The sequence below is a fragment of the Oncorhynchus nerka genome, linkage group LG4 (genome assembly GCF_034236695.1).
Source record: "Oncorhynchus nerka isolate Pitt River linkage group LG4, Oner_Uvic_2.0, whole genome shotgun sequence".
NCBI lineage: Eukaryota > Metazoa > Chordata > Actinopteri > Salmoniformes > Salmonidae > Oncorhynchus > Oncorhynchus nerka.
Window position 1 is genome coordinate 11,824,099 of NC_088399.1, and position 22,839 is coordinate 11,846,937.

The 22,839-nt window shown below is 46.8% G+C and overlaps 1 protein-coding gene across 4 annotated transcripts in view; it reads right to left on the reverse strand.

The window, feature by feature from the left end:
- The window catches only part of tln1 (talin 1), a 166,279-nt gene that overhangs the window by 66,646 nt on the left and 76,794 nt on the right, over window positions 1-22,839 (reverse strand). For 3 of the 4 annotated variants that reach the window (XM_065017219.1, XM_065017217.1, XM_065017218.1), the window contains 16 exons: window positions 21,260-21,468; window positions 20,836-20,934; window positions 20,422-20,484; window positions 17,370-17,537; window positions 16,530-16,824; window positions 15,746-15,912; window positions 14,103-14,231; window positions 11,962-12,075; window positions 11,324-11,437; window positions 10,947-11,081; window positions 9,678-9,806; window positions 6,287-6,389; window positions 3,575-3,783; window positions 3,277-3,396; window positions 2,939-3,136; window positions 2,471-2,610 (listed from right to left, as the gene is read on the reverse strand). In XM_065017219.1, coding sequence (XP_064873291.1) covers window positions 2,471-2,610; window positions 2,939-3,136; window positions 3,277-3,396; window positions 3,575-3,783; window positions 6,287-6,389; window positions 9,678-9,806; window positions 10,947-11,081; window positions 11,324-11,437; window positions 11,962-12,075; window positions 14,103-14,231; window positions 15,746-15,912; window positions 16,530-16,824; window positions 17,370-17,537; window positions 20,422-20,484; window positions 20,836-20,934; window positions 21,260-21,468 — 2,392 coding nt within the window. The remainder of the gene's footprint in view (window positions 1-2,470; window positions 2,611-2,938; window positions 3,137-3,276; window positions 3,397-3,574; window positions 3,784-6,286; window positions 6,390-9,677; window positions 9,807-10,946; window positions 11,082-11,323; window positions 11,438-11,961; window positions 12,076-14,102; window positions 14,232-15,745; window positions 15,913-16,529; window positions 16,825-17,369; window positions 17,538-20,421; window positions 20,485-20,835; window positions 20,935-21,259; window positions 21,469-22,839) is intronic. The other variant, XM_065017220.1, reaches the window with a different exon arrangement.

Genomic DNA, 22,839 nt, shown 5'->3' on the forward strand with positions numbered 1-22,839 from the left:
ATTCCCAGTGAAAATGATGGCACGTTTCCAGTACAAACCTGGAATTTCAATGAATGTCGAAATAGATTTCATTAGAATAGTGTTGAAAGTAGAAGTGAACCCAAGCCTGCTATCTGTAGCTAACTGCATTGTGGATGCTGGGAGGGGTCTGTGGACAGGCTCTAATACCATTTTTACCGAGCGGCGGCTGCTAGTTGGTTCTTGAGGTTGGGGGAGTTGGGGTCTGTGGACAGGACCTAATGCCATTCGGCTGCTAGTTGGTTCTTGAGGTTGGGGGAGTTGGGGTCTGTGGACAGGCTCTAATACCATTCTTACCGAGCGGCGGCTGCTAGTTGGTTCTTGAGGTTGGGGGAGTTGGGGTCTGTGGACAGGACCTAATGCCATTCTTACCGAGCGGCGGCTGCTAGTTGGTTCTTGAGGTTGGGGGAGTTGGGGTCTGTGGACAGGATCTAATACCATTCTTACCGAGCGGCGGCTGCTAGTTGGTTCTTGAGGTTGGGGGAGTCTGTGGACGGCTGCTAGTTGGTTCTTGAGGTTGGGGGAGTTGGGGTCTGTGGACAGGACCTAATGCCATTCTTACCGAGCGGCTGCTGCTGCTAGTTGGTTCTTGAGGTTGGGGAGTTGGGGTCTGTGGACAGGACCTAATGCCATTCTTACCGAGCGGCGGCTGCTAGTTGGTTCTTGAGGTTGGGGGAGTTGGGGTCTGTGGACAGGACCTAATGCCATTCTTACCGAGCGGCGGCTGCTAGTTGGTTCTTGAGGTTGGGGGAGTTGGGGTCTGTGGACAGGCTCTAATACCATTCTTACCGAGCGGCGGCTGCTAGTTGGTTCTTGAGGTTGGGGGAGTTGGGGTCTGTGGACAGGCTCTAATACCATTCTTACCGAGCGGCGGCTGCTAGTTGGTTCTTGAGGTTGGGGGAGTTGGGGTCTGTGGACAGGCTCTAATGCCATTCTTACCGAGCGGCGGCTGCCAGTTGGTTCTTGAGGTTGGGGGAGTTGGGGTCTGTGGACAGGATCTAATACCATTCTTACCGAGCGGCGGCTGCTAGTTGGTTCTTGAGGTTGGGGGAGTTGGGGTCTGTGGACAGGCTCTAATACCATTCTTACAGTTGGTTCTTGAGGTTGGGGGAGTTGGGGTCTGTGGCGGCTGCCAGTTGGTTCTTGAGGTTGGGGGAGTTGGGGTCTGTGGACAGGCTCTAATACCATTCTTACCGAGCGGCGGCTGCCAGTTGGTTCTTGAGGTTGAGGGAGTTGGGGTCTGTGGACAGGCTCTAATACCATTCTTACCGAGCGGCTGCTGCTGCTAGTTGGTTCTTGAGGTTGGGGGAGTTGGAGTCTGTGGACAGGATCTAATGCCATTCTTACCGAGCGGCGGCTGCCAGTTGGTTCTTGAGGTTGGGGGAGTTGGGGTCTGTGGACAGGCTCTAATGCCATTCTTACCGAGCGGCGGCTGCCAGTTGGTTCTTGAGGTTGGGGGAGTTGGGGTCTGTGGACAGGCTCTAATACCATTCTTACCGAGCGGCTGCTGCTGCTAGTTGGTTCTTGAGGTTGGGGGAGTTGGAGTCTGTGGACAGGATCTAATGCCATTCTTACGGCGCGGCTGCCAGTTGGTTCTTGAGGTTGGGGAGTTGGGGTCTGTGGACAGGCTCTAATGCCATTCTTACCGAGCGGCGGCTGCCAGTTGGTTCTTGAGGTTGGGGGAGTTGGGGTCTGTGGACAGGCTCTAATACCATTCTTACCGAGCGGCTGCTGCTGCTAGTTGGTTCTTGAGGTTGGGGGAGTTGGGGTCAGTGGACAGGACCTAATGCCATTCTTACCGAGCGGCGGCTGCTAGTTGGTTCTTGAGGTTGGGGGAGTTGGGGTCTGTGGACAGGAACTAATGCCATTCTTCCCGAGCGGAGGCTGCCAGTTGGTTCTTGAGGTTGCGGGAGTTGGGGTCTGTGGACAGGACCTAATGCCATTCTTACCGAGCGGCGGCTGCCAGTTGGTTCTTGAGGTTGGGGGAGTTGGGGTCAGTGGACAGGATCTAATGCCATTCTTACCGAGCGGCGGCTGCCAGTTGGTTCTTGTGGTTTGGGGAGTTGGGGTCTGTGGCCAGGATCTTGGTTGCCAGTTGGTTCTTGAGGTTGGGGAGTTGGGGTCAGTGGACAGGATCTAATGCCATTCTTACCGGGCGGCGGCTGCCAGTTGGTTCTTGAGGTTGGGGGAGTTGGGGTCTGTGGACAGGACCTAATGCCATTCTTACCGAGCGGCAGGTGCCAGTTGGTTCTTGAGGTTGGGGGAGTTGGGGTCTGTGGACAGGATCTAATGACATTCTTACCGAGCAGCGGCTGCTAGTTGGTTCTTGAGGTTGGGGGAGTTGGGGTCTGTGGACAGGACCTAATGCCATTCTTACCGAGCGGCGGCTGCTAGTTGGTTCTTGAGGTTGGGGGAGTTGGGGTCTGTGGACAGGACCTAATGCCATTCTTACCGAGCGGCGGCTGCTAGTTGGTTCTTGAGGTTGGGTGAGTTGGGGTCTGTGGACAGGACCTTGGCGGCGAGCAGCAGCTTACTGGACGACATGGAGATGGTCTTGAGGTTGGACACCACCTGCGTCTGGTTCTCCTTGTTCTGAACGGAGAGCAGAGAGGAAGGAAAAGATTCAAATCAGGTCATGAAGGTTCTCTCAGTCATTCACGCACAAATGAAGTTAGTAACATATGACACACACAAGCATGGAAACATCTGATAAGAGTGAATTGCCTGCAAAAATCTCAAGACACGTCCCGTCCTCCTCTCTCCTAAACATACACTTAACAAAACATATGACCGCTGCATCGTACACAGTATGAAATTAGCTACACAACATCAGTCAACCTGAACAATACATCACAACGCAATAGATATCATTTCACCCCAGTTGCATGACACTGGTGTTTCATCCGTGTCCTTCTCTGACCTGTGACTGGCCGGCCATGTCCACGCCGGCATCCAGGAACTCTCCGAAGTCATGGCCGAACTTGCCAGTGGCCTTGGCCAGGTCCTGGGTGGTGCCCCTGGACGACTGGACCAGCTCATTGGCTGACTGGTTGAGACCGGCTGCAGCCTGGTTCAGGTTCACCTGCGCCTCCTGGAAACTCTTCCCACTGGGCGGGAACTGGAGAAGAGAGGGGGAGGAGGGGATAAATGAAGAGGAAAATAAGTAATGAAAGGGAGAAAAGAGAAGTAATAGTTGAAAACAAAAAAAGTGGTCCTAAAAAGGCAGAATATTTTAGTTTGGTGTGATTTTCTACTCACAGAATTGGCCAGTAGTTTCTTACTGGCCTCTCCGACTGTTCTTATAGCGTTGTCCACATCTCTCTGTCCAGGCAGGCAGTTCACACTCCTGTTCAGGGCCTGGGATACAGCCTTGGCCACCTGTACACAACCAAACACATTCAAATAGAAGCATTTCGTAGGTGGATATGATGTTTCCTAAGGTCTTTCATAGAAGCACAGTCTTGACTGTTGAGGGGTTTACATTCTAATAGTGAGCTCTTTGTGTATTGGCAACAAATATCCAAAAGTATAGAACCTAACAGACTGTCTGACTGACCTGTGCCAGTCTCTGCTGGCTGTCAGGATCTCCCGGCTTGGCAATGGCTCTCTTGGTCTCTTCGATCAGATTGGCCGACTTGTCCATAACGTCACCAGCGCAGTCCAGCATGGCGTTGCGGGCCTGAGGGTCGGCGGTCGTCGCGGCAACCCCACGGGCGGCCGAGGCCAGAGCGCGCAATGCCTGAGCCACGTCTCTGGCTGCCATACCTGAGAGAGAGGGGACAAAGCACGAGTACCATCTGTCTCCACTAGAGGGTGCTCCTGAGTCTTCTTCCTTACTCCCACCAGATACATTTTTAGGCTGTCAGACACATTACATACTATACTCAGCGCACATGGCTGAGGGCTTCATGATCCTTTTATTATCTGAGCTACATTCTTTATTTTTTTTTACATACTTCAGTAAATTACCTCTAAGCCAGGGCTCTCTAACCCTGTTCCTGGAGAGCTACCGTCCTGTAGGTGTTCACTCTAACCCTGTTCCTGGAGAGCTACCGTCCTGTAGGTGTTCACTCTAACCCTGTTCCTGGAGAGCTACCGTCCTGTAGGTGTTCACTCTAACCCTGTTCCTGGAGAGCTACCGTCCTGTAGGTGTTCACTCTAACCCTGTTCCTGGAGAGCTACCGTCCTGTAGGTGTTCAATCTAACCCTGTTCCTGGAGAGCTACCGTCCTGTAGGTGTTCACTCTAACCCTGTTCCTGGAGAGCTACCGTCCTGTAGGTGTTCAATCTAACCCTGTTCCTGGAGAGCTACCGTCCTGTAGGTGTTCACTCTAACCCGGTTCCTGGAGAGCTACCGTCCTGTAGGTGTTCAATCTAACCCTGTTCCTGGAGAGCTACCGTCCTGTAGGTGTTCACTCTAACCCGGTTCCTGGAGAGCTACCGTCCTGTAGGTGTTCACTCTAACCCTGTTCCTGGAGAGCTACCGTCCTGTAGGTGTTCACTCTAACCCTGTTCCTGGAGAGCTACCGTCCTGTAGGTGTTCACTCTAACCCTGTTCCTGGAGAGCTACCGTCCTGTAGGTGTTCAATCTAACCCTGTTCCTGGAGAGCTACCGTCCTGTAGGTGTTCACTCTAACCCTGTTCCTGGAGAGCTACCGTCCTGTAGGTGTTCAATCTAACCCTGTTCCTGGAGAGCTACCGTCCTGTAGGTGTTCACTCTAACCCGGTTCCTGGAGAGCTACCGTCCTGTAGGTGTTCAATCTAACCCTGTTCCTGGAGAGCTACCGTCCTGTAGGTGTTCACTCTAACCCGGTTCCTGGAGAGCTACCGTCCTGTAGGTGTTCAATCTAACCCTGTTCCTGGAGAGCTACCGTCCTGTAGGTGTTCAATCTAACCCTGTTCCTGGAGAGCTACCGTCCTGTAGGTGTTCAATCTAACCCTGTTCCTGGAGAGCTACCGTCCTGTAGGTGTTCAATCTAACCCTGTTCCTGGAGAGCTACCGTCCTGTAGGTGTTCACTCTAACCCTGTTCCTGGAGAGCTACCGTCCTGTAGGTGTTCAATCTAACCCTGTTCCTGGAGAGCTACCGTCCTGTAGGTGTTCAATCTAACCCTGTTCCTGGAGAGCTACCGTCCTGTAGGTGTTCAATCTAACCCTGTTCCTGGAGAGCTACCGTCCTGTAGGTGTTCAATCTAACCCTGTTCCTGGAGAGCTACCGTCCTGTAGGTGTTCAATCTAACTCTGTTCCCGGAGAGCTACCGTCCTATAGGTGTTCAATCTAACCCTGTTCCTGGAGAGCTACCGTCCTGTAGGTGTTCAATCCAACCCTGTTCCTGGAGAGCTACCGTCCTATAGGTGTTCAATCTAACCCTGTTCCTGGAGAGCTACCGTCCTATGAGAGGTAGGCCAGGGTTCTCCAACTCTAACCCTGTTCCTGGAGAGCTACCTTGAATGAGTAGGTGTGTCCAAACTTTTGACTGGTACTGTAGTGTTGCCCAATACCGTAGCTACCTGTTGCCCTGACCAGTTTGTATACTAGAGTTACCTGTGTAGTTCTTGTTGCCCTGTGAGGTGTTCACTGTAGTTACCTAACCCCAGTTGGAACTAACCCGATTCATTTTATCAACCAGCTAATTATTAGAATCAGGTGTGCTAGATGATGGTTGGAGTGAAAACCTATAGGACAGTAGCTCTCCAGGAAGAGGGTTGGAGTGAAAACCTACAGGACTGTAGCTCTCCAGGAACAGGGTTGGAGAGCCTTTCTGTAGGCCAGGGTTCTCCAACTCTAGTCCCGGAGACCTTCATAGTTTAAATGTCTTCACTATTATTCTACTATGTAGAAAAAAGTAAAAAGAAAAACCCTTGAATGAGTAGGTGTGTCCAAACTTTTGACTGGTACTGTAGTTCTCGTTGCCCTGGGTGACCAGTTTGTATACTACCGTAGCTACCTGTGTAGTTCTCGTTGCCCTGGGTGACCAGTTTGTATACTACTGTAGTTACCTGTGTAGTTCTCGTTGCCCTGGGTGACCAGTTTGTATACTACTGTAGTTACCTGTGTAGTTCTCGTTGCCCTGGGTGACCAGTTTGTACTACTACTGTAGTTACCTGTGTAGTTCTCGTTGCCCTGGGTGACCAGTTTGTACACTACCGTAACTACCTGTGTAGTTCTCATTGCCCTGGGTGACCAGTTTGTCTACTACTGTAGTTCTCGTTGCCCTGGGTGACCAGTTTGTTGCCCTGGGTGACCAGTTTGTCTACTACTGTAGTTACCTGTGTAGTTCTCATTGCCCTGGGTGGCCTCACTCAGCAGCTGGGCGATGGCAGAGCTCACAGCCTTAGTGCTGTTGCCCACGTCCTGAGAGCACTTCTCCAGCTGCAAAAACACATACAATAAGACACAATGCACATACTTCCACTTGTATAATTCTTATCTTCACACACAATCAAATTAAATAAAGTAACATGAGTAGGAGTCAAGAATCCTAATTATGCCTACTGTACGGTACATCAGGTTTCATTTTACTGACTGCTCTCGCATACGAAGCATTGAGGGCCAGTTAAGTGCGTGTGTTTTTCGTAAGTGTCTGCACTGTGGTTGGAATTCTCAATGTCAAGTGCTTGTAATCATCATATAGGCACAGACCCATAGATGGGTGCTGAGACATGATTCATGATTCTGTGGTGGATGTTGAAATCAGCCTACCAACCTGATTCTGTGGTTGGTGTTGAAATCAGCCTACCAACCTGAGTCTGTGGTGGGTGTTGAAATCAGCCTAGCTACCGCTGTGCATATGGCTACAAGTTTAGTTTAGTTTATTAGGATCCATATTAGCTACTGCAAATGTGCCAGCTACTCTCCCTGGGGTCCACACAAAACATACAAATACATGAAAGTACAGAACAGTAATAGACAACTAATTACAATAAATTCAAACTAGAAATAAAACAAGAGTTTTATATATAGGAATATATACATATTCATATTGTTATATACTGTACAGTTCAATCAGATCTTTAGAAATAGGAGAGGCGCTGTGATATGTATTTTATATCTGTTTTTTAGCTAAACTTGCTTTTTGCCTGAGTAACTTCTAGTAGCAGATCATTCCACTATGACATGACTCTATAGATAACTGAGTAACCTCTGGTAGCAGATCATTCCACCATGACTCTATAGATAACTGAGTAACCTCTGGTAGCAGATCATTCCACTATGACTCTATAGATAACTGAGTAACCTCTGGTAGCAGATCATTCCACTATGACTCTATAGTTAACTGAGTAACCTCTGGTAGCAGATCATTCCACTATGACATGACTCTATAGATAACTGAGTAACCTCTGGTAGCAGATCATTCCACCATGACATGACTCTATAGATAACTGAGTAACCTCTGGTAGCAGATCATTCCACCATGACTCTATAGATAACTGAGTAACCTCTGGTAGCAGATCATTCCACCATGACTCTATAGATAACTGAGTAACCTCTGGTAGCAGATCATTCCACCATGACTCTATAGATAACTGAGTAACCTCTGGTAGCAGATCATTCCACCATGACTCTATAGTTAACTGAGTAACCTCTGGTAGCAGATCATTCCACCATGACTCTATAGATAACTGAGTAACCTCTGGTAGCAGATCATTCCACCATGACATGACTCTATAGATAACTGAGTAACTTCTAGTAGCAGATCATTCCACCATGACTCTAACTTCTAGTAACAGATCATTCCACCATGACGCTATAGATAACTGAGTAACTTCTAGTAGCAGATCATTCCACCATGACTCTATAGATAACTGAGTAACTTCTAGTAACAGATCATTCCACCATGACTCTATAGATGCTAAGTAACTTCTAGTAACAGATCATTCCACCATGACTCTATAGATACTAAGTAACTTCTAGTAGCAGATCATTCCACCATGACTCTAACTTCTAGTAACAGATCATTCCACCATGACTCTATAGATGCTAAGTAACTTCTAGTAACAGATCATTCCACCATGACTCTATAGATACTAAGTAACTTCTAGTAGCAGATCATTCCACCATGACTCTAACTTCTAGTAACAGATCATTCCACCATGACGCTATAGATAACTGAGTAAACTCTGGTAGCAGATCATTCCACCATGACTATAGATAACTGAGTAAACTCTGGTAGCAGATCATTCCACCATGACTATAGATAACTGAGTAACTTCTAGTAACAGATCATTCCACCATGACGCTATAGATAACGGAGTAACCTCTGGTAGCAGATCATTCCACCATGACATGACTCTAAAGATAACCAAGTGAAAATCTGTTTATGGTTTGGGTACCGTTAAGGAACCCATAGTGGTGTGTCTGGTGAGGTATGTATGTCTGTTTAAAACAGATTATACAAGTGGTGAGGCATTTTCTTAAAAAGACTAGAAGAGATGTACATTTTTCCTCAACTATGAAAAAGTATCATGCAAGTTGTTCATGTTAGTTCTGTGTGTGCAGTTAAGGGCAAGGCGTGCTGCTTTGTCATGAGCCAGTGGCAGCTTTGCTAGGTATTCTTTGCTACACTTGAGGTCTTCTTGAGGTCTTAGAGAATGTTTTGAACCAAATACAATGCCTTTAGTTTTTAGATGTATTTAATACCAGTTTATTGTTAATTACCCATTTTGACACTAACTGCAACTCCGTGCTAAGAGTGTCAGTGAGTTCACTGGCTAGAGGTGCTGATGTGTAGTGTGTTCAATCATCAGCATGCATAGTAATTTTAGCTTCTTGTAAGACAAGTGGCAAATAGTTGGTAAAAAATAGAGAAGAGTAATGGCCCAAGGTAACTGTTTCCATTGAAGAACACTCTCTGGGTTCTATTGGATAAATAACTCTCCAACCATGTGATGGCAGGTGAACAATTTATGATCAATAACATCAAAGGCTGCACTGAAATCTAGCAATACAGCTCCAACTATTTGTATTTTTAATTTATTAAGGATCCCCTGCTGCCAAGGCAGAAGCTACTCTTTCTGGGGTCCAGCAACATTAAAACGTTATTTAGAGTTTAAAATATTACATAACATTTCATAACACTATCATGTTATTATCCATTTCTTTTAGCCAGTCATCTATGTCAGTGCAGTACAAGTTCAGTGCCCTTCCCTATATGCATGCTGAAAGTCAGTAGTTCATTTGTCACAAGTTATTCCTGTCACAAGTCATGTGACAGGAAGATCGTGGGAGAGATGGGTTGTGTGTGTACACTTGGTGCTGTATAATATGCATACTGTTGAAAAAGTTGTGGTTAGCTTGTATGTACAGTACTGTGCGTTTGTGTGAAAATGTGTGTATTTGGGCATGTGCTTGCCATCTACCAGGGCAGGAGTGTGTGTGTGTGGTGTATGGTGTGTCAAACTTCCTGCTAGCCTATAAGCACAGTACGCATACGGCATATGCAAGGTGTATTGTGTGTGTGTGTGTGTGTCAAACTTCCTGCTAGGCTACAAGCACAGTATGCATACGGCATATGCAAGGTGTATTATGTGTGTGTGTGTGTGTGTGTGTGTGTGTGTGTGTGTGTGTGTGTCAAACTTCCTGCTAGGCTGCAAGCACAGTATGCATACGGCATATGCAAGGTGTATTGTGTGTGTGTGTGTGAGTGAGAGAGACTCTCACCGTCTCTCCGGGCAGGGGTTTGAGTTTGCCATCACCAGCTGAAGCCTTGGCCTCCACCATGTCTTTCTCCAGGCCTCGGACCACCGTCAGAGCATTGTCGATCTCCAGAGGACCACATGCTTCCTGTGCCTGGATCACATGGACAGGAAGTCAACACAGGAAGTGGGGAAAGGGAAGACAGAACAGACTAGGGACCCCATATTGGGCAAGACCGGGCCTGCTAAACCTCTAACTCTAGTGCTATATTACCGTGGTGTTACTCAAGTTAGCTATGGAGTGAGCTAGCTAATTCCAACTAGCTAAACTGCTAACACAGTGTTTCAGCTAGTTACGGAGCAAGCTACTGTAGCTAGCTAATTCCACAAACGAAACTGCTAATACAGTGTTTCAGCTAAATGGAGCAAGCTAGCGAGCTAATTCCACAAACTAAACTGCTAATACAGTGTTTCAGCTAAATGGAGCAAGCTAGCGAGCTAATTCCACAAACTAAACTGCTAACACAGTGTTTCAGCTAAATGGAGCAAGCTAGCGAGCTAATACCACAAACTAAACTGCTAACACAGTGTTTCAGCTAAATGGAGCAAGCTAGCGAGCTAATTCCACAAACTAAACTGCTAATACAGTGTTTCAGCTAAATGGAACAAGCTAGCGAGCTAATTCCACAAACTAAACTGCTAATACAGTGTTTCAGCTAAATGGAGCAAGCTAGCGAGCTAATTCCACAAACTAAACTGCTAATACAGTGTTTCAGCTAAATGGAGCAAGCTAGCGAGCTAATTCCACAAACTAAACTGCTAATACAGTGTTTCAGCTAAATGGAGCAAGCTAGCGAGCTAATTCCACAAACTAAACTGCTAATACAGTGTTTCAGCTAAATGGAGCAAGCTAGCGAGCTAATTCCACAAACTAAACTGCTAATACAGTGTTTCAGCTAAATGGAGCAAGCTAGCGAGCTAATTCCACAAACTAAACTGCTAATACAGTGTTTCAGCTAAATGGAGCAAGCTAGCGAGCTAATTCCACAAACTAAACTGCTAATACAGTGTTTCAGCTAAATGGAGCAAGCTAGCTAGCTAATTCCACAAACTAAACTGCTAATACAGTGTTTCAGCTAAATGGAGCAAGCTAGCGAGCTAATTCCACAAACTAAACTGCTAATACAGTGTTTCAGCTAAATGGAGCAGGCTAGCGAGCTAATTCCACGAGCAAAAGCGCTAACAAAGTCAAACAACAGGTTCTTGTTGAGTGCTTTTGGGGGGTGTTTGGTACCTTCTGTGCGGCCGTGCGGAGCTCGGCAAGGGCAGTGGCCAGGTTCTTGGCACACTGGCTAAGTTGCATGGCAGAGGCCTGGTCGCCAATGGTAGGTACTGTGGCCTTGGCAGCCGTCACCATCTTGGCACCAGGCTGAGGGCATAGGAGTGGATGGAGGAAGGAAAGGGTTAACTGGTTTATTTCTACAAAAGGTGCATGCTACTAAAACATTGTTCCGGTGAAGTTTGTAATAAATCAAATTGGCTCCAGTAGATTTCAGAGGACAAGCTTTCTTGTTTTGTGTCATATTCCTTTTAGGCGGGCATCCTTCTTTGCGAAAGTATATCAGAATCAGGGAAAAAAACATGAGTGCAGGGCAGAGATGAGGGTCTCACCAGGAGGAAGTTCTGGCCGGCCCCGATGAGGGTGAGCTGGGCACTGGGGCTGTCGGGCTGGGACTGGCTTCCACGCACTCCCTGGACCAGCTGAGGAATCTGGTCTGCCACCACCTGACACACACCAACAGATCGGACACTTAATGACACTATCAACCAACCAATCAAATGGAAAATGTGTAGTTCGGTCAGGGTAAAAACAATAACATACACACACACTATCAAAATCACAATGCTCTATTCTCATTCTTACAGTGCAATGAAGCAAATCACTGCTCACATGACTGCATACATCACTGCTCACATGACAAATCACAAGCTCAGTGTATAGAAAGGGGATATTTCCACACTCATGTTCAGAGTACGAAGGACACCTGAACTACAATCTACTCAGAATGGCAGTCAAAAATATTTTCTTTGAGATTTACTACAGTAATTGTACCCCTGAGAGAGAAAGAAAAATAGAAAGAGAGAAAGCGAGAGAGAAAAAGAGAGAGAAAAAAAAAGAGAGCGAATGAAAATTAGAGAAAAAGAGCAAAGGCATGACACTCGTACTCATTGACCTATGCCTGACCCCACAGGACCAGAAACCAGGAAGAGAGTGATGGTTGGGGTTGTCATGGCAGCGGAGCTCTCACCTTGCAGCTCTGGACGAGCTGCTGCTGGGCTGCTGGGTTCTTATTGGACGAGGCGGCGTGTTGGGCGGCGGCTATAGTCTGAGTGGCGGCCGCGGCGGCCTGCTTGGCTGCGTTCTGATAGGAAACGCAGTGTGAAAAATAAAAGACTGTCAGTTTAGTTTCAACTTAGGTTTCCAAACCGATGTGCTTGCTAACTAACACCAGGGTTGGTTAATTTCAGCAACGCATACATTAAGGTTAAGTTTTTAATCAAATTTGTCAAATGCAAGCAACAAAACAAATCAACCTTAGAAATCATGATGCTGCGCACAAATAACCAAAATGGCAGGCTACTTTGACACTGACATCAATAAAAACAACTCTGTCTTGAAACCATCAATAGTGAGCTGTGTGTACAGACGCACATATTGTAGGCTACAACCTGAGGAGGAAATGATGATCCAGTTTCACTGACTCAGCCACTAATACACCGGGCACTCGTCGGTGATGGCCGATGCGTTCGTGCCAAAAGCCTGCCTCTCTTGTTTTACTTTGTAAACAATATTTGGAGGTTGATCTAATATTTTGGTAGCCTACAGCATTCGGATTTAGCCTCTTCTCTTTTCAGCAGTAGACATTTGCTTTCCAACCTGTGATTTCCCACGATTGTAATATTCTGGATGGCTTGTTTTGCTGTTCACTGACAGATTCACTGACAGTCATAAGTTCTGCTTAGGCAAGTCAGACAGTCATAAGTTCTGTTTAGTTCTGCATCTTGCCTATGTAATTCGGCCATCGCTCATTCATATATATCTTTATGTACTTATTCACCCCTTTACACTTGTGTGTATTAGGTAGTCGTTGTGAATTTGTTAGATTACTTGTTAGATATTACTGCACGGTCGGAACTAGAAGCACAAGCATTTTGCTACACTCGCATTAACATCTGCTAACCATGTGTATGTGACAAATAACATGTGATTTGATTTAGACAAGTCAGACAGTCATAAGTTCTGTTTAGACAAGTCAGACAGTCATAAGTTCTGCAAACCTCCCTCGCAGTTACAAAGCTCTTTTGTGGGCCTACGATATCACTTAACACTAGGGCAGCATCCCAAATAGCACCCTGTTTCCTTACATATGGCTCTGGTGAAAAGTAGCGCACTATGGGCCCTGTGGGCTTTGGTCAAAAGTAGTGCACTATACAGGGAATATGGTGCTATTTGGGACGCATCCTGGCACCAGCAGAGGTGGTTGTATGGCAGAGAGAGGTGGTTGTATGGCAGAGAGAGGTGGTTGTATGGCAGAGAGTGGTGGTTGTATGGAAGAGAGAGGTGATTGAACATGCATCTGATATTTATTTTTATGTAGCCTTTATTTAACTAGGCAAGTCATTTAGAACAAATTCTGATTTACAATGACGGCCTACCCCGGCCCAACCCGGGCGACGCTGGGCCAATTGTGTGCCGCCCTATGGGACTCCCAATCACGGTCGGTTGTGATACAGCCTGGAATCAAACCAGGGTCTGTAGTAACGCCTCTAGCACTGAGATGCAGTGCCTTAGACCGCTGCACCACTCAAGGGCTTCTTACTTATTTGGCTGTTATGGGAAGCCACTTGTGTAGTTGCTATGAGAAGCAGAGATTATGTTTTTTTTTACTTCCATAAAAACCAGACTAACACCGAGAGACTAAGTTACGTTTTCACTCTAGAGCTCTTGGGTAAGAGGCTTGAATCGGGAGTATATCCGCCTGTTTAAATGCCAAGACCCACCTCTTCTCCTAAAATTGCCTCAAACTTTTTACATCATAAACAGTTTTATATTCATGATACTGTCTTATTGATATTGCTGGCCTTAATAAAAAATTAATTTTCACTCTAAGTGCCCTTTAACTAGAGCCTGTTTGTCGTGGTCAGGTCATGTGGTCTTGAAAAACTCCTGGCCCTAGTAGTAATGTTAAAATAGCTAAATGGCCATACAGTTTGAAAGTCAGCATTTCCCCTAGTTTAATTTCCAGGCGGAAAGTACCAGTCTCTTTTAAGCAGGGGGGTGTAACAAAGTTAGGAGGGGGGCCCACCCAACCCAATCTTTATAACAACGGGAGAAACACTGGTTGAGATCCAGCAATATCAGGAGAAGGATGTCTGACTGTGTCCTCACCTCCAGCTTGTTGACCAGCCTCTTCTTGATGGCATTCTGGGCAGCCGCGTTGGTGGCCATGCGTAAGCCCTCTGCTGCCTCCCTCAGTCTCTGTTGCTGCTCCTCACTGTCCGGGTTGGCGGCTGCGCCCTGCACACACATCAGCCACTTTAAACAATGCTACCTAATATAATGTTTACATACCCTACATTATTCATCTCATATGCATACGTATATACTGTACTCTATATCATCTACTGTATCCTTATGTAATACATGTATCACTAGCTACTTTAACTATGCCACTTTGTTTACATACTCATCTCATATGTATATACTGTACTCGATACCATCTACTGTATCTTGCCTATGCTGCTCTGTACCATCACTCATTCATATATCTTTATGTACATATTCTTTATCCCCTTACACTGTGTATAAGACAGTAGTTTTGGAATTGTTAGTTAGATTACTTGTTGGTTATTACTGCATTGTCGGAACTAGAAGCACAAGCATTTCGCTACACTCGCATTAACATCTGCTAACCATGTGTATGTGACAAATAACATTTGATTTTGATTTGATTTGATTTAATGTCACGAGTGGGATCTGAACCCCGGTCTCCCGCCAGCATCATAACCATTAGACCAAGAGGATATTCCACCCGCATGCGAGCGCACTGAGGAAGTTGCTAACTAAATCTCAATACAACTTAAACTTAAATAAGACTAAACAACAATAAAAAATTTAAAAACACACACACACAGCTCCTAAACTGAGGCCTCGCCATTCCTCCAGCCTCGCTCATAAATCCTCAACGATGGAATGGGGGACCAAATGGCAACAGTAGGTCATGTGGAACAGACCATGGTGAAATGGGGGACAGGATGGGAACAGTAGGTCATGTGGAACAGACCATGGTGGAATGGGGGAGGATCATGTGGAACAGACCTTGGTGAAATGGGGGACAGGATGGGAACAGTAGGTCATGTGGAACAGACCATGGTGGAATGGGGGACCAAATGGCAACAGTGAGACCAATGGGGGACAGGATGGGAACAGTAGGTCATGTGGAACAGACAGGACAGGGAACAGTAGGTCATGTGGAACAGACCATGGTGGAATGGGGGACCAAATGGCAACAGTAAGTCATGTGGAACAGACCATGGTGGAATGGGGGACCAAATGGCAACAGTAAGTCATGTGGAACAGACCTTGGTGAAATGGGGGACAGGATGGGAACAGTAACTCATGTGGAACAGACCATGGTGGAATGGGGGACAGGATGGGAACAGTAGGTCATGTGGAACAGACCATGGTGGAATGGGGGACAGGATGGGAACAGTAGGTCATGTGGAACAGACCTTGGTGGAATGGGGGACAGGATGGGAACAGTAGGTCATGTGGAACAGACCATGGTGGAATGGGGGACAGGATGGGAACAGTAACTCATGTGGAACAGACCATGGTGGAATGGGGGACAGGATGGGAACAGTAGGTCATGTGGAACAGACCATGGTGGAATGGGGGACAGGATGGGAACAGTAGGTCATGTGGAACAGACCATGGTGGAATGGGGGACAGGATGGGAACAGTAGGTCATGTGGAACAGACCATGGTGGAATGGGAGACAGGATGGGAACAGTAGGTCATGTGGAACAGACCTTGGCAGCCTCCACCATTTTGGCCGTGGCGTCTGCCAGGAGCTTGGCGGCTGACAGCAGCTTGCGGGAATTCTCCAGGTCCGACTCGCCCTCTGCGTCCATCTTGATGGCGTTGACCAGGTCCGAGGTGGCCTGGGCAAGGATGCGGGCCTGACGCACCATCTCACCTGGAGAGAAGGGAGAGAAACAGCAGTCAATACAGTTTAAATCCTCATTTATTCATCTAGTTTTTACTGAAGTTTAAATACTGATTTATTCATCTAACCTTTATTGATTCTGGCCCTAGGAAAAGGGCAACGGTAGGAGAGGCAGCATTTTGATCTTTCCTTTAATAAACCTCTTAAAACTTCAAAGTCAGAGAGTATTTTACCAACAAATAGTTATACAACAATCCACTTCCACATCATATTTTCATATTAAAACATGTCAAATTAGACTTTTTTTGTACTGCTTTTTGGAAATAAGACAAACATTTGAAATTGCTTTTTGCAAATAGGATGCCATTTTGAGATGCAGACTCCAGAGACATCTCACTTGCTCCTTTTTTCAGGTTCATATTACAGTCAATAAACTAAGCAGACCAGACCCAGCTGCTACCGCGTTGCTGCCTATGGGAGAGCCACCCCCTTAAGCAGACCTGAACTGTGACCATTTTCTTCAATGGTAAAAGGCATGAGTGGGACATCTTTAATCCACCATCTATGCTATCTCACTCCAATATGACTGCTGACCCTTGACCTCTTTTAGCCCCGCCCCTCCCCTCCCATCCCATCCCCCAGCCTACCGGCATCTCCCATGGAGCTGAAGATGTTCTCGGTGACGTCCAGGATGCGGTCGGTGGCCTCTCCGTGGCGCCCTATGGGCTGGCCTCCGTGGGCGTACTGCTTGATGTGCTGCAGGAGCTCGTTGAGGGCGTGGGTGACGCCTGAGGCGGCGGCGCCCACCTGCTTGAGGAGCCCCTCGTCGCTGGTGGCGCCCTGCGACGCATCCACGCAGCCATCCACCGATTTGGCAACCAGCTTGCCTGCCTCAATCAGCTGCTCCTGGCACACCGGAGAGCTGATGGTGGGAGCGACCACCTGGAGAGAGAGGGAGAGGGGTAAGACAAAATGGGATAAGGGGAGAAAGGAGAGAAAAAACAAAGGCAAAGATAGGGGTAAGAAAGGGGGAGAGAGATTTTCATACCGTTCCTGTACAATACAGGGGTATATTGTATTACCGGCAGTGCTCACCAGGGGCACTATTTCTTTCCAAATGTTTGTATTTTGAAGCATAAAACAAATTTAGACAGCAGGGATCTTGATCCAGGTGGGGATTGATTATCTCTGCTGGAACCAAGAAGCTTGATCTTTCCATCAAGCCCCTTAGATAGCTAGTTAGCAAACCAAATGCATAGCTGGAGCCCCGAGCTGGATATCATTTATCTGACACATCTTAGATAGTTAAATTAACAGTTATAACAGCTCCCGTGACGCGGAGGTGCAGCCGAGCTTTATGGGGCCCCCAATTTACAGTGTTGAAAAGAAATACCTCTGTAAACAGTATTCCGTCCAAGTCTAAATGACAAACATGGGACAATAGATGGTTAGTGTGTGGTAAAGATGTTGGGGTTCTCTTCTCTTACCCGGGTGCAAGCCACCAGTTGGGAGGTGGATAGGGCACATTGGGTCGCTGCGGCGATGACGCGGTTCTGGAGTGCAGAGTCCTCTGTCTTCTGGGCCACGTTCTTTGCTTTGAGCACCAGAGCGGCGGCGGCGTTAGCCACGGCTTTAGCCAGCTGCATAAGCATGTCCTGAGAACGGCAGGGATGACACAGGCTAGTTAGCATGCTTGTTAGCATGTAGCATAAAGTCAATTAAAGGCATGCTTAAGTGGAAGGAGAAAATATCATTTTGACCATTCCATACCAGGCCCATCAACGAGGCTCTGTTTTGATTGAGACTGTGGTTCATTGTGAGTGTCTTTAGCCTGAGTACCAGACTGTTTCTGCTTTAGTTAACTTGTTGTTGTTGTCGTAGCAAAGAAGACGACAGTGTAGCATTGTTGAGAACAGAAACAGTGTGACACCGAGGTTATATAGGGTGAAAAGATTGTGGGTCAACTATGGAACAATTATTTTCGTAAGAATTAGGATCAATTTAATTATTCTGAAAAGAATTGTCCTCTTCAGGAAGAGCACTCAAATGTTAAGGTCCATTTTGGCAAATTAAATTAAGTAAAGAGATTAGAGAAATAGCCTCTACTAAAGGCGAAAATTAGAGACTTTTCCAGTTTTAAAATCTGTCCTGCCGAACACACCACAGTTTACAGTCTGACCTGAATTCAGTGGTAGCCAGTTTTAGCACAAAAGTGAATAGAAGACTCTATTGATGACCCTACTATCTATAATGGCCTCTGAGGATTCTTTTTGAAATATATTTTTCACACCACTTTTTCAAGGTATCCAATTGGTAGTTACAGTCTTACAGTCTACAGTCTAATCGCTGCAACTCCCGTACGGTCTCGGGAGAGGCGAAGGTCGAGTGCCGTGCGTCCTCTGAAACACAACCCAACCAAGCCGCACTGCTTCTAGACACAATGCAGGCTTAACCTGGAAGCCAGCCGCACCAATGTGTCGGAGGAAACACCGTACACCTAGTGACCGTGTTAGCATGCATGCACCTGGCCCGCCACAGGAGTCGCTAGAGTGCGATGGGACAAGAACATCCCTTCCGACCAAACCCTCCCCAATTGTGCGCTGCCCCATGGGTGTCCCGGTCGCGGCCGGCTGTGACAGAGCCTGGATCTCTAGTGGTACAGCTACACTGAGATGCAGTGCCTTAGACCACTGCGCCACTCAGGAAGTGGGAGGGGGGGCTGACTGGGGTGGAGAGAGGGGGAGAAAAGTGACTGAGGGGAGGGGGTGAAGAGACTAGGGTGGAGAGAATAGGGAGTAGGGGGAGAGAAAAGTGACTAAGGGCTCTCTAGGTTTGTCAAAAGAAGATACGTGGAAGCGGAGGGACTCCAGCTGTGACATCTGAAGTGCCAGATGCCCGCGCGGTCGGTGGACAAACGCCCGCGCGGTCGGTGGACAAACGCCCCCCAGGTCGGTGGACAAACGCCCGCCCGGTCGGTGGACAAACGCACGCCCGGTCGGTGGACAAACGCACGCCCGGTCGGTGGACAAACGCACGCCCGGTCGGTGGACAAACGCACGCCCGGTCGGTGGTCTAACGCGCGGTGGTCTAACGCGCGGTGGTCTAACGCGCGGTGGTCTAACGCGCGGTGGGCTAACGCGCGGTGGGCTAACACGCGGTAGGCTAACACGCGGTAGGCTAACACGCGGTAGGCTAAGGTAGGCTAACACACGGTAGGCTAACACACGGTTGTCATCGAGGAGAGACAGGATATCAGCAACAGGGTCTCTGCAAAAGCTAATCTAGCAAACACTCATCAGCCTCTGCACTACTCCAGACATTATTTTTATGCAGTTTAGAAGGTGTTTGAGTGGGATTATCGATATCACAACAGAGGAGTTGGGCAGCTCTCCCTGCATGTTGTTTTGTGAAGGAGTAGGGGGAGGAGGAGGCAGAAAAAGTGAGGGGGAGGGAAAAGAAACCCAGAGGACTTTGTGGGAGCTGCGGTCAGGCTGCATTCCACAAGCATTTATGAACAGGCATTAGCCGGCCTACTTATTTCTCCACAATATGTTCTCTGCGCTCGCTCAGTCATTGTATGGTAGGCTATATCATCACTTAGGTGTAACATTACAGCTACTTCATCACATTTTCAGTTGAAGTGCTTCCCTCAATACATGTATAGGCTATTATAAATAACTCCACATTAAACAACAACTCCAACACCTTCAGGTGTTAAATACTGTATTCAAAACCTGTTGCCAATAGGTCTTAGTTCAGTCATGAGGAATTCAGAAATTCTCTAAGAGAAAACAATTGGTAACAGGCTTCCCACCACTTATCGAAACAGATCCCCTACTAATACTACTAACCCTTCATTTAATATTGGAAACAATTGTTAAAACAGACATTTCCTGTATATCTTCAGGTACAGCAGTATTCTCCTAGACCTCAATGCAACCACATTAAGAGTTAATAATCAACCCAGTACCCTACAAATGGAAACTACTCTGCTTGGACAGGGCAGACGCCTCGTTTGGACAGGGCAGACGCCTCGTTTGGACAGGGCAGACGCCTCGTTTGGACAGGAGGGCAGAAGTCTCGTTTGGACAGGGCAGAAGTCTCGTTTGGACAGGGCAGAATACGATCATGTAAATACAGTTCACCTTTTAATCCCTGGGTTAACTTCTCATCTGAAACTCATCTGAAACTCAACGTTTCTCTCAGTGCGTTGAGCTATTCAGCTGTTGGATACTTTCATAATCAAATGCTTTTGAGAGCTACTTGCTCTTTCTGCATGTCAATAATCAAAACCTATAAGAAAACCGAGAGTATTTTGACTACCTGAAGATATGCAAGAGATATGCAAGAGAAACTGAACAAAACTGTTGTCAAATGCTTATTATACAGTTAGAAATGACAAGAATACGCTACTAGATGATGTTACACCAGTGTGGTCCATATCAATTACAGTAAAAGATCCAAGAACGATTAGTTTGATTGGCCATTGGGAGTGACAGTGATTCGGATAGGCTCATCTTTCGATGACACGTTTGTTACCAGCATGTGACTATAAGTGGAGACGCTCCGCCTTGCACCCCTGAAAGATCCTTTACCTAGAAACTGACCAATGCAGGTGTAAAAAAAAGAGGGGGTTATAGTAAATCACACAGTACTGCACAAATTATTACCACAATCTCTACATAGGGAACTGATCAGGACCGTGTTCTGACCTAAGATCCTAAGACAACTTAAACGTTGTGCAAATTAGAGTGTTGAAAGCAATGGACGAAGGGCTGAATCCTAACTTCCAGCCATTTATTGATGTCAATGGGAGACTAAATGAACGTTTGACTTAAGTAGAAGTTAGAATTTGCCCCAAGTCTGAAAACGGTCAACTTGTTTTCTTGTGGCGTAGTCCCACTTTCAGAGTGTCAGTTTAGTTCACTCTGGACTGGGTCACGGTTGGCCTACCTGAAAGCGGGGGTCGGCGTCCGTCTCTCCGATGTGAGACAGCAGCTCGCCACTGGCCTGGCCCACGTTGCCTGCAGCCTGCAGAAGGTTCTGACGGGGCTGATGGTAAAAAAAAAAAAAAGATGCCCAAAAAGCACAGGTCACATGACTGAAGAAAAGCCATCATGAAGGGATTCTTTAACATCTTATGCATGAAGATGGTTTCACGTTAACTTACAGGTGACATTGGTCATGTCCAGTAAGCACAAAATGGGAGAAAACATTTTAATAAGAACACAGATTTGAAATTTTAGCTGCAAAATCTTTTTACACCATCCGCTTTTCTGAACATTATCATTGTGCTACACAGAAACAGGAAGTACACAAAAATGGCTAAGCCTTTGGTGTGTTACTTCAGTATTCAGTGTGTGCTCGTGCGTGTTACCTCAGTGTTGGCTGGCTGGGCGGTCTTTAGCATGTCGGACACGGCACACGCCAGGTTCTTGGCAGCCCCCAACAACTGGTTTCCGTTGCCTCCCTCATCCTCCATGAGGGCGGCGAGCAGCTTGACCCCCTTGGACATCTCCGTTAGGTTGGAGGAGATGGTGGTCACGGCACAGCCCACCGCAGTGTAGTCTGTCTCTGCTGGGTCGCCTATTGTTGAGGGGGACAGACAGACATGTTTAGGTTTCAATACTTTGTGGGCAGTCCTTTAAGCACTACACCTATGGTGAAGGGGACAGACAGATGTTGAGGGGAACTTCAAGAGCAGCCCTCACGTGGTTTATGAGGGGAACTTCATGAGCAGTCCTCACGTGGTCTATGAGGGGAACTTCATGAGCAGTCCTCACGTGGTCTATGAGGGGAACTTCATGAGCAGTCCTCACGTGGTCTATGAGGGGAACTTCATGAGCAGTCCTCACGTGGTCTATGAGGGGAGCTTCATGAGCAATCCTCACGTGGTCTATGAGGGGAACTTCATGAGCAATCCTCACGTGGTCTATGAGGGGAACTTCATGAGCAGTCCTCACGTGGTCTATGAGGGGAACTTCATGAGCAATCCTCACGTGGTCTATGAGGGGAACTTCATGAGCAGTCCTCACGTGGTCTATGAGGGGAACTTCATGAGCAGTCCTCACGTGGTCTATGAGGGGAACTTCATGAGCAGTCCTCACGTGGTCTATGAGGGGAACTTCATGAGCAGTCCTCACGTGGTTTATGAGGGGAACTTCATGAGCAGTCCTCACGTGGTCTATAAGGGGAACTTCATGAGCAGTCCTCACGTGGTCTATGAGGGGAACGTCATGAGCAGTCCTCACGTGGTCTATGAGGGGAACGTCATGAGCAGTCCTCACGTGGTCTATGAGGGGAACTTCATGAGCAGTCCTCACGTGGTCTATGAGGGGAACTTCATGAGCAGTCCTCACGTGGTCAATGCTGCTGCTTTGTTTTATATATTCCACCCACAGAGTCAATATTTAAGCTGAAAAAGCCTTTACATATCTAGTTAAAGGACATTACAATGCAGAATCTAAATACCTTTTTATAAAAAATAAAATCATTTAAGCTGTATTTCTACATGTAATTGTCATTGAGATAAAATCTATTTCACAAGAGAGACCTGTAATTGAATGAAGCACGCCTGTGAAAAAGGCAATCCCATATCTACTGGTTCTTCGAGATAGATATAAGCAGTGGTGTAAAGTAATTAAGTAAAAATACTTTAAAGTACTACTTAAGTCGTTTTTTGGGGTATCTGTACTTTACTATTCATATTTTTGACTACTTTTACTTCACTATATTCCTTAAGAAAATATTGTACTTTTTACTCCATACATTTCACTTGACAACCAAAAGTATTCGTTACATGTTGAATGCTTAGCAGGAGAGGAAAATAGTCAAATTCACGCACTTCTCAACAGAACATCTCTGGTCATCTCTACTGCCTCTGATCTGGAGGATTCACTAAACAGAGAACATCTCTGGTCATCTCTACTGCCTCTGATCTGGAGGATTCACTAAACA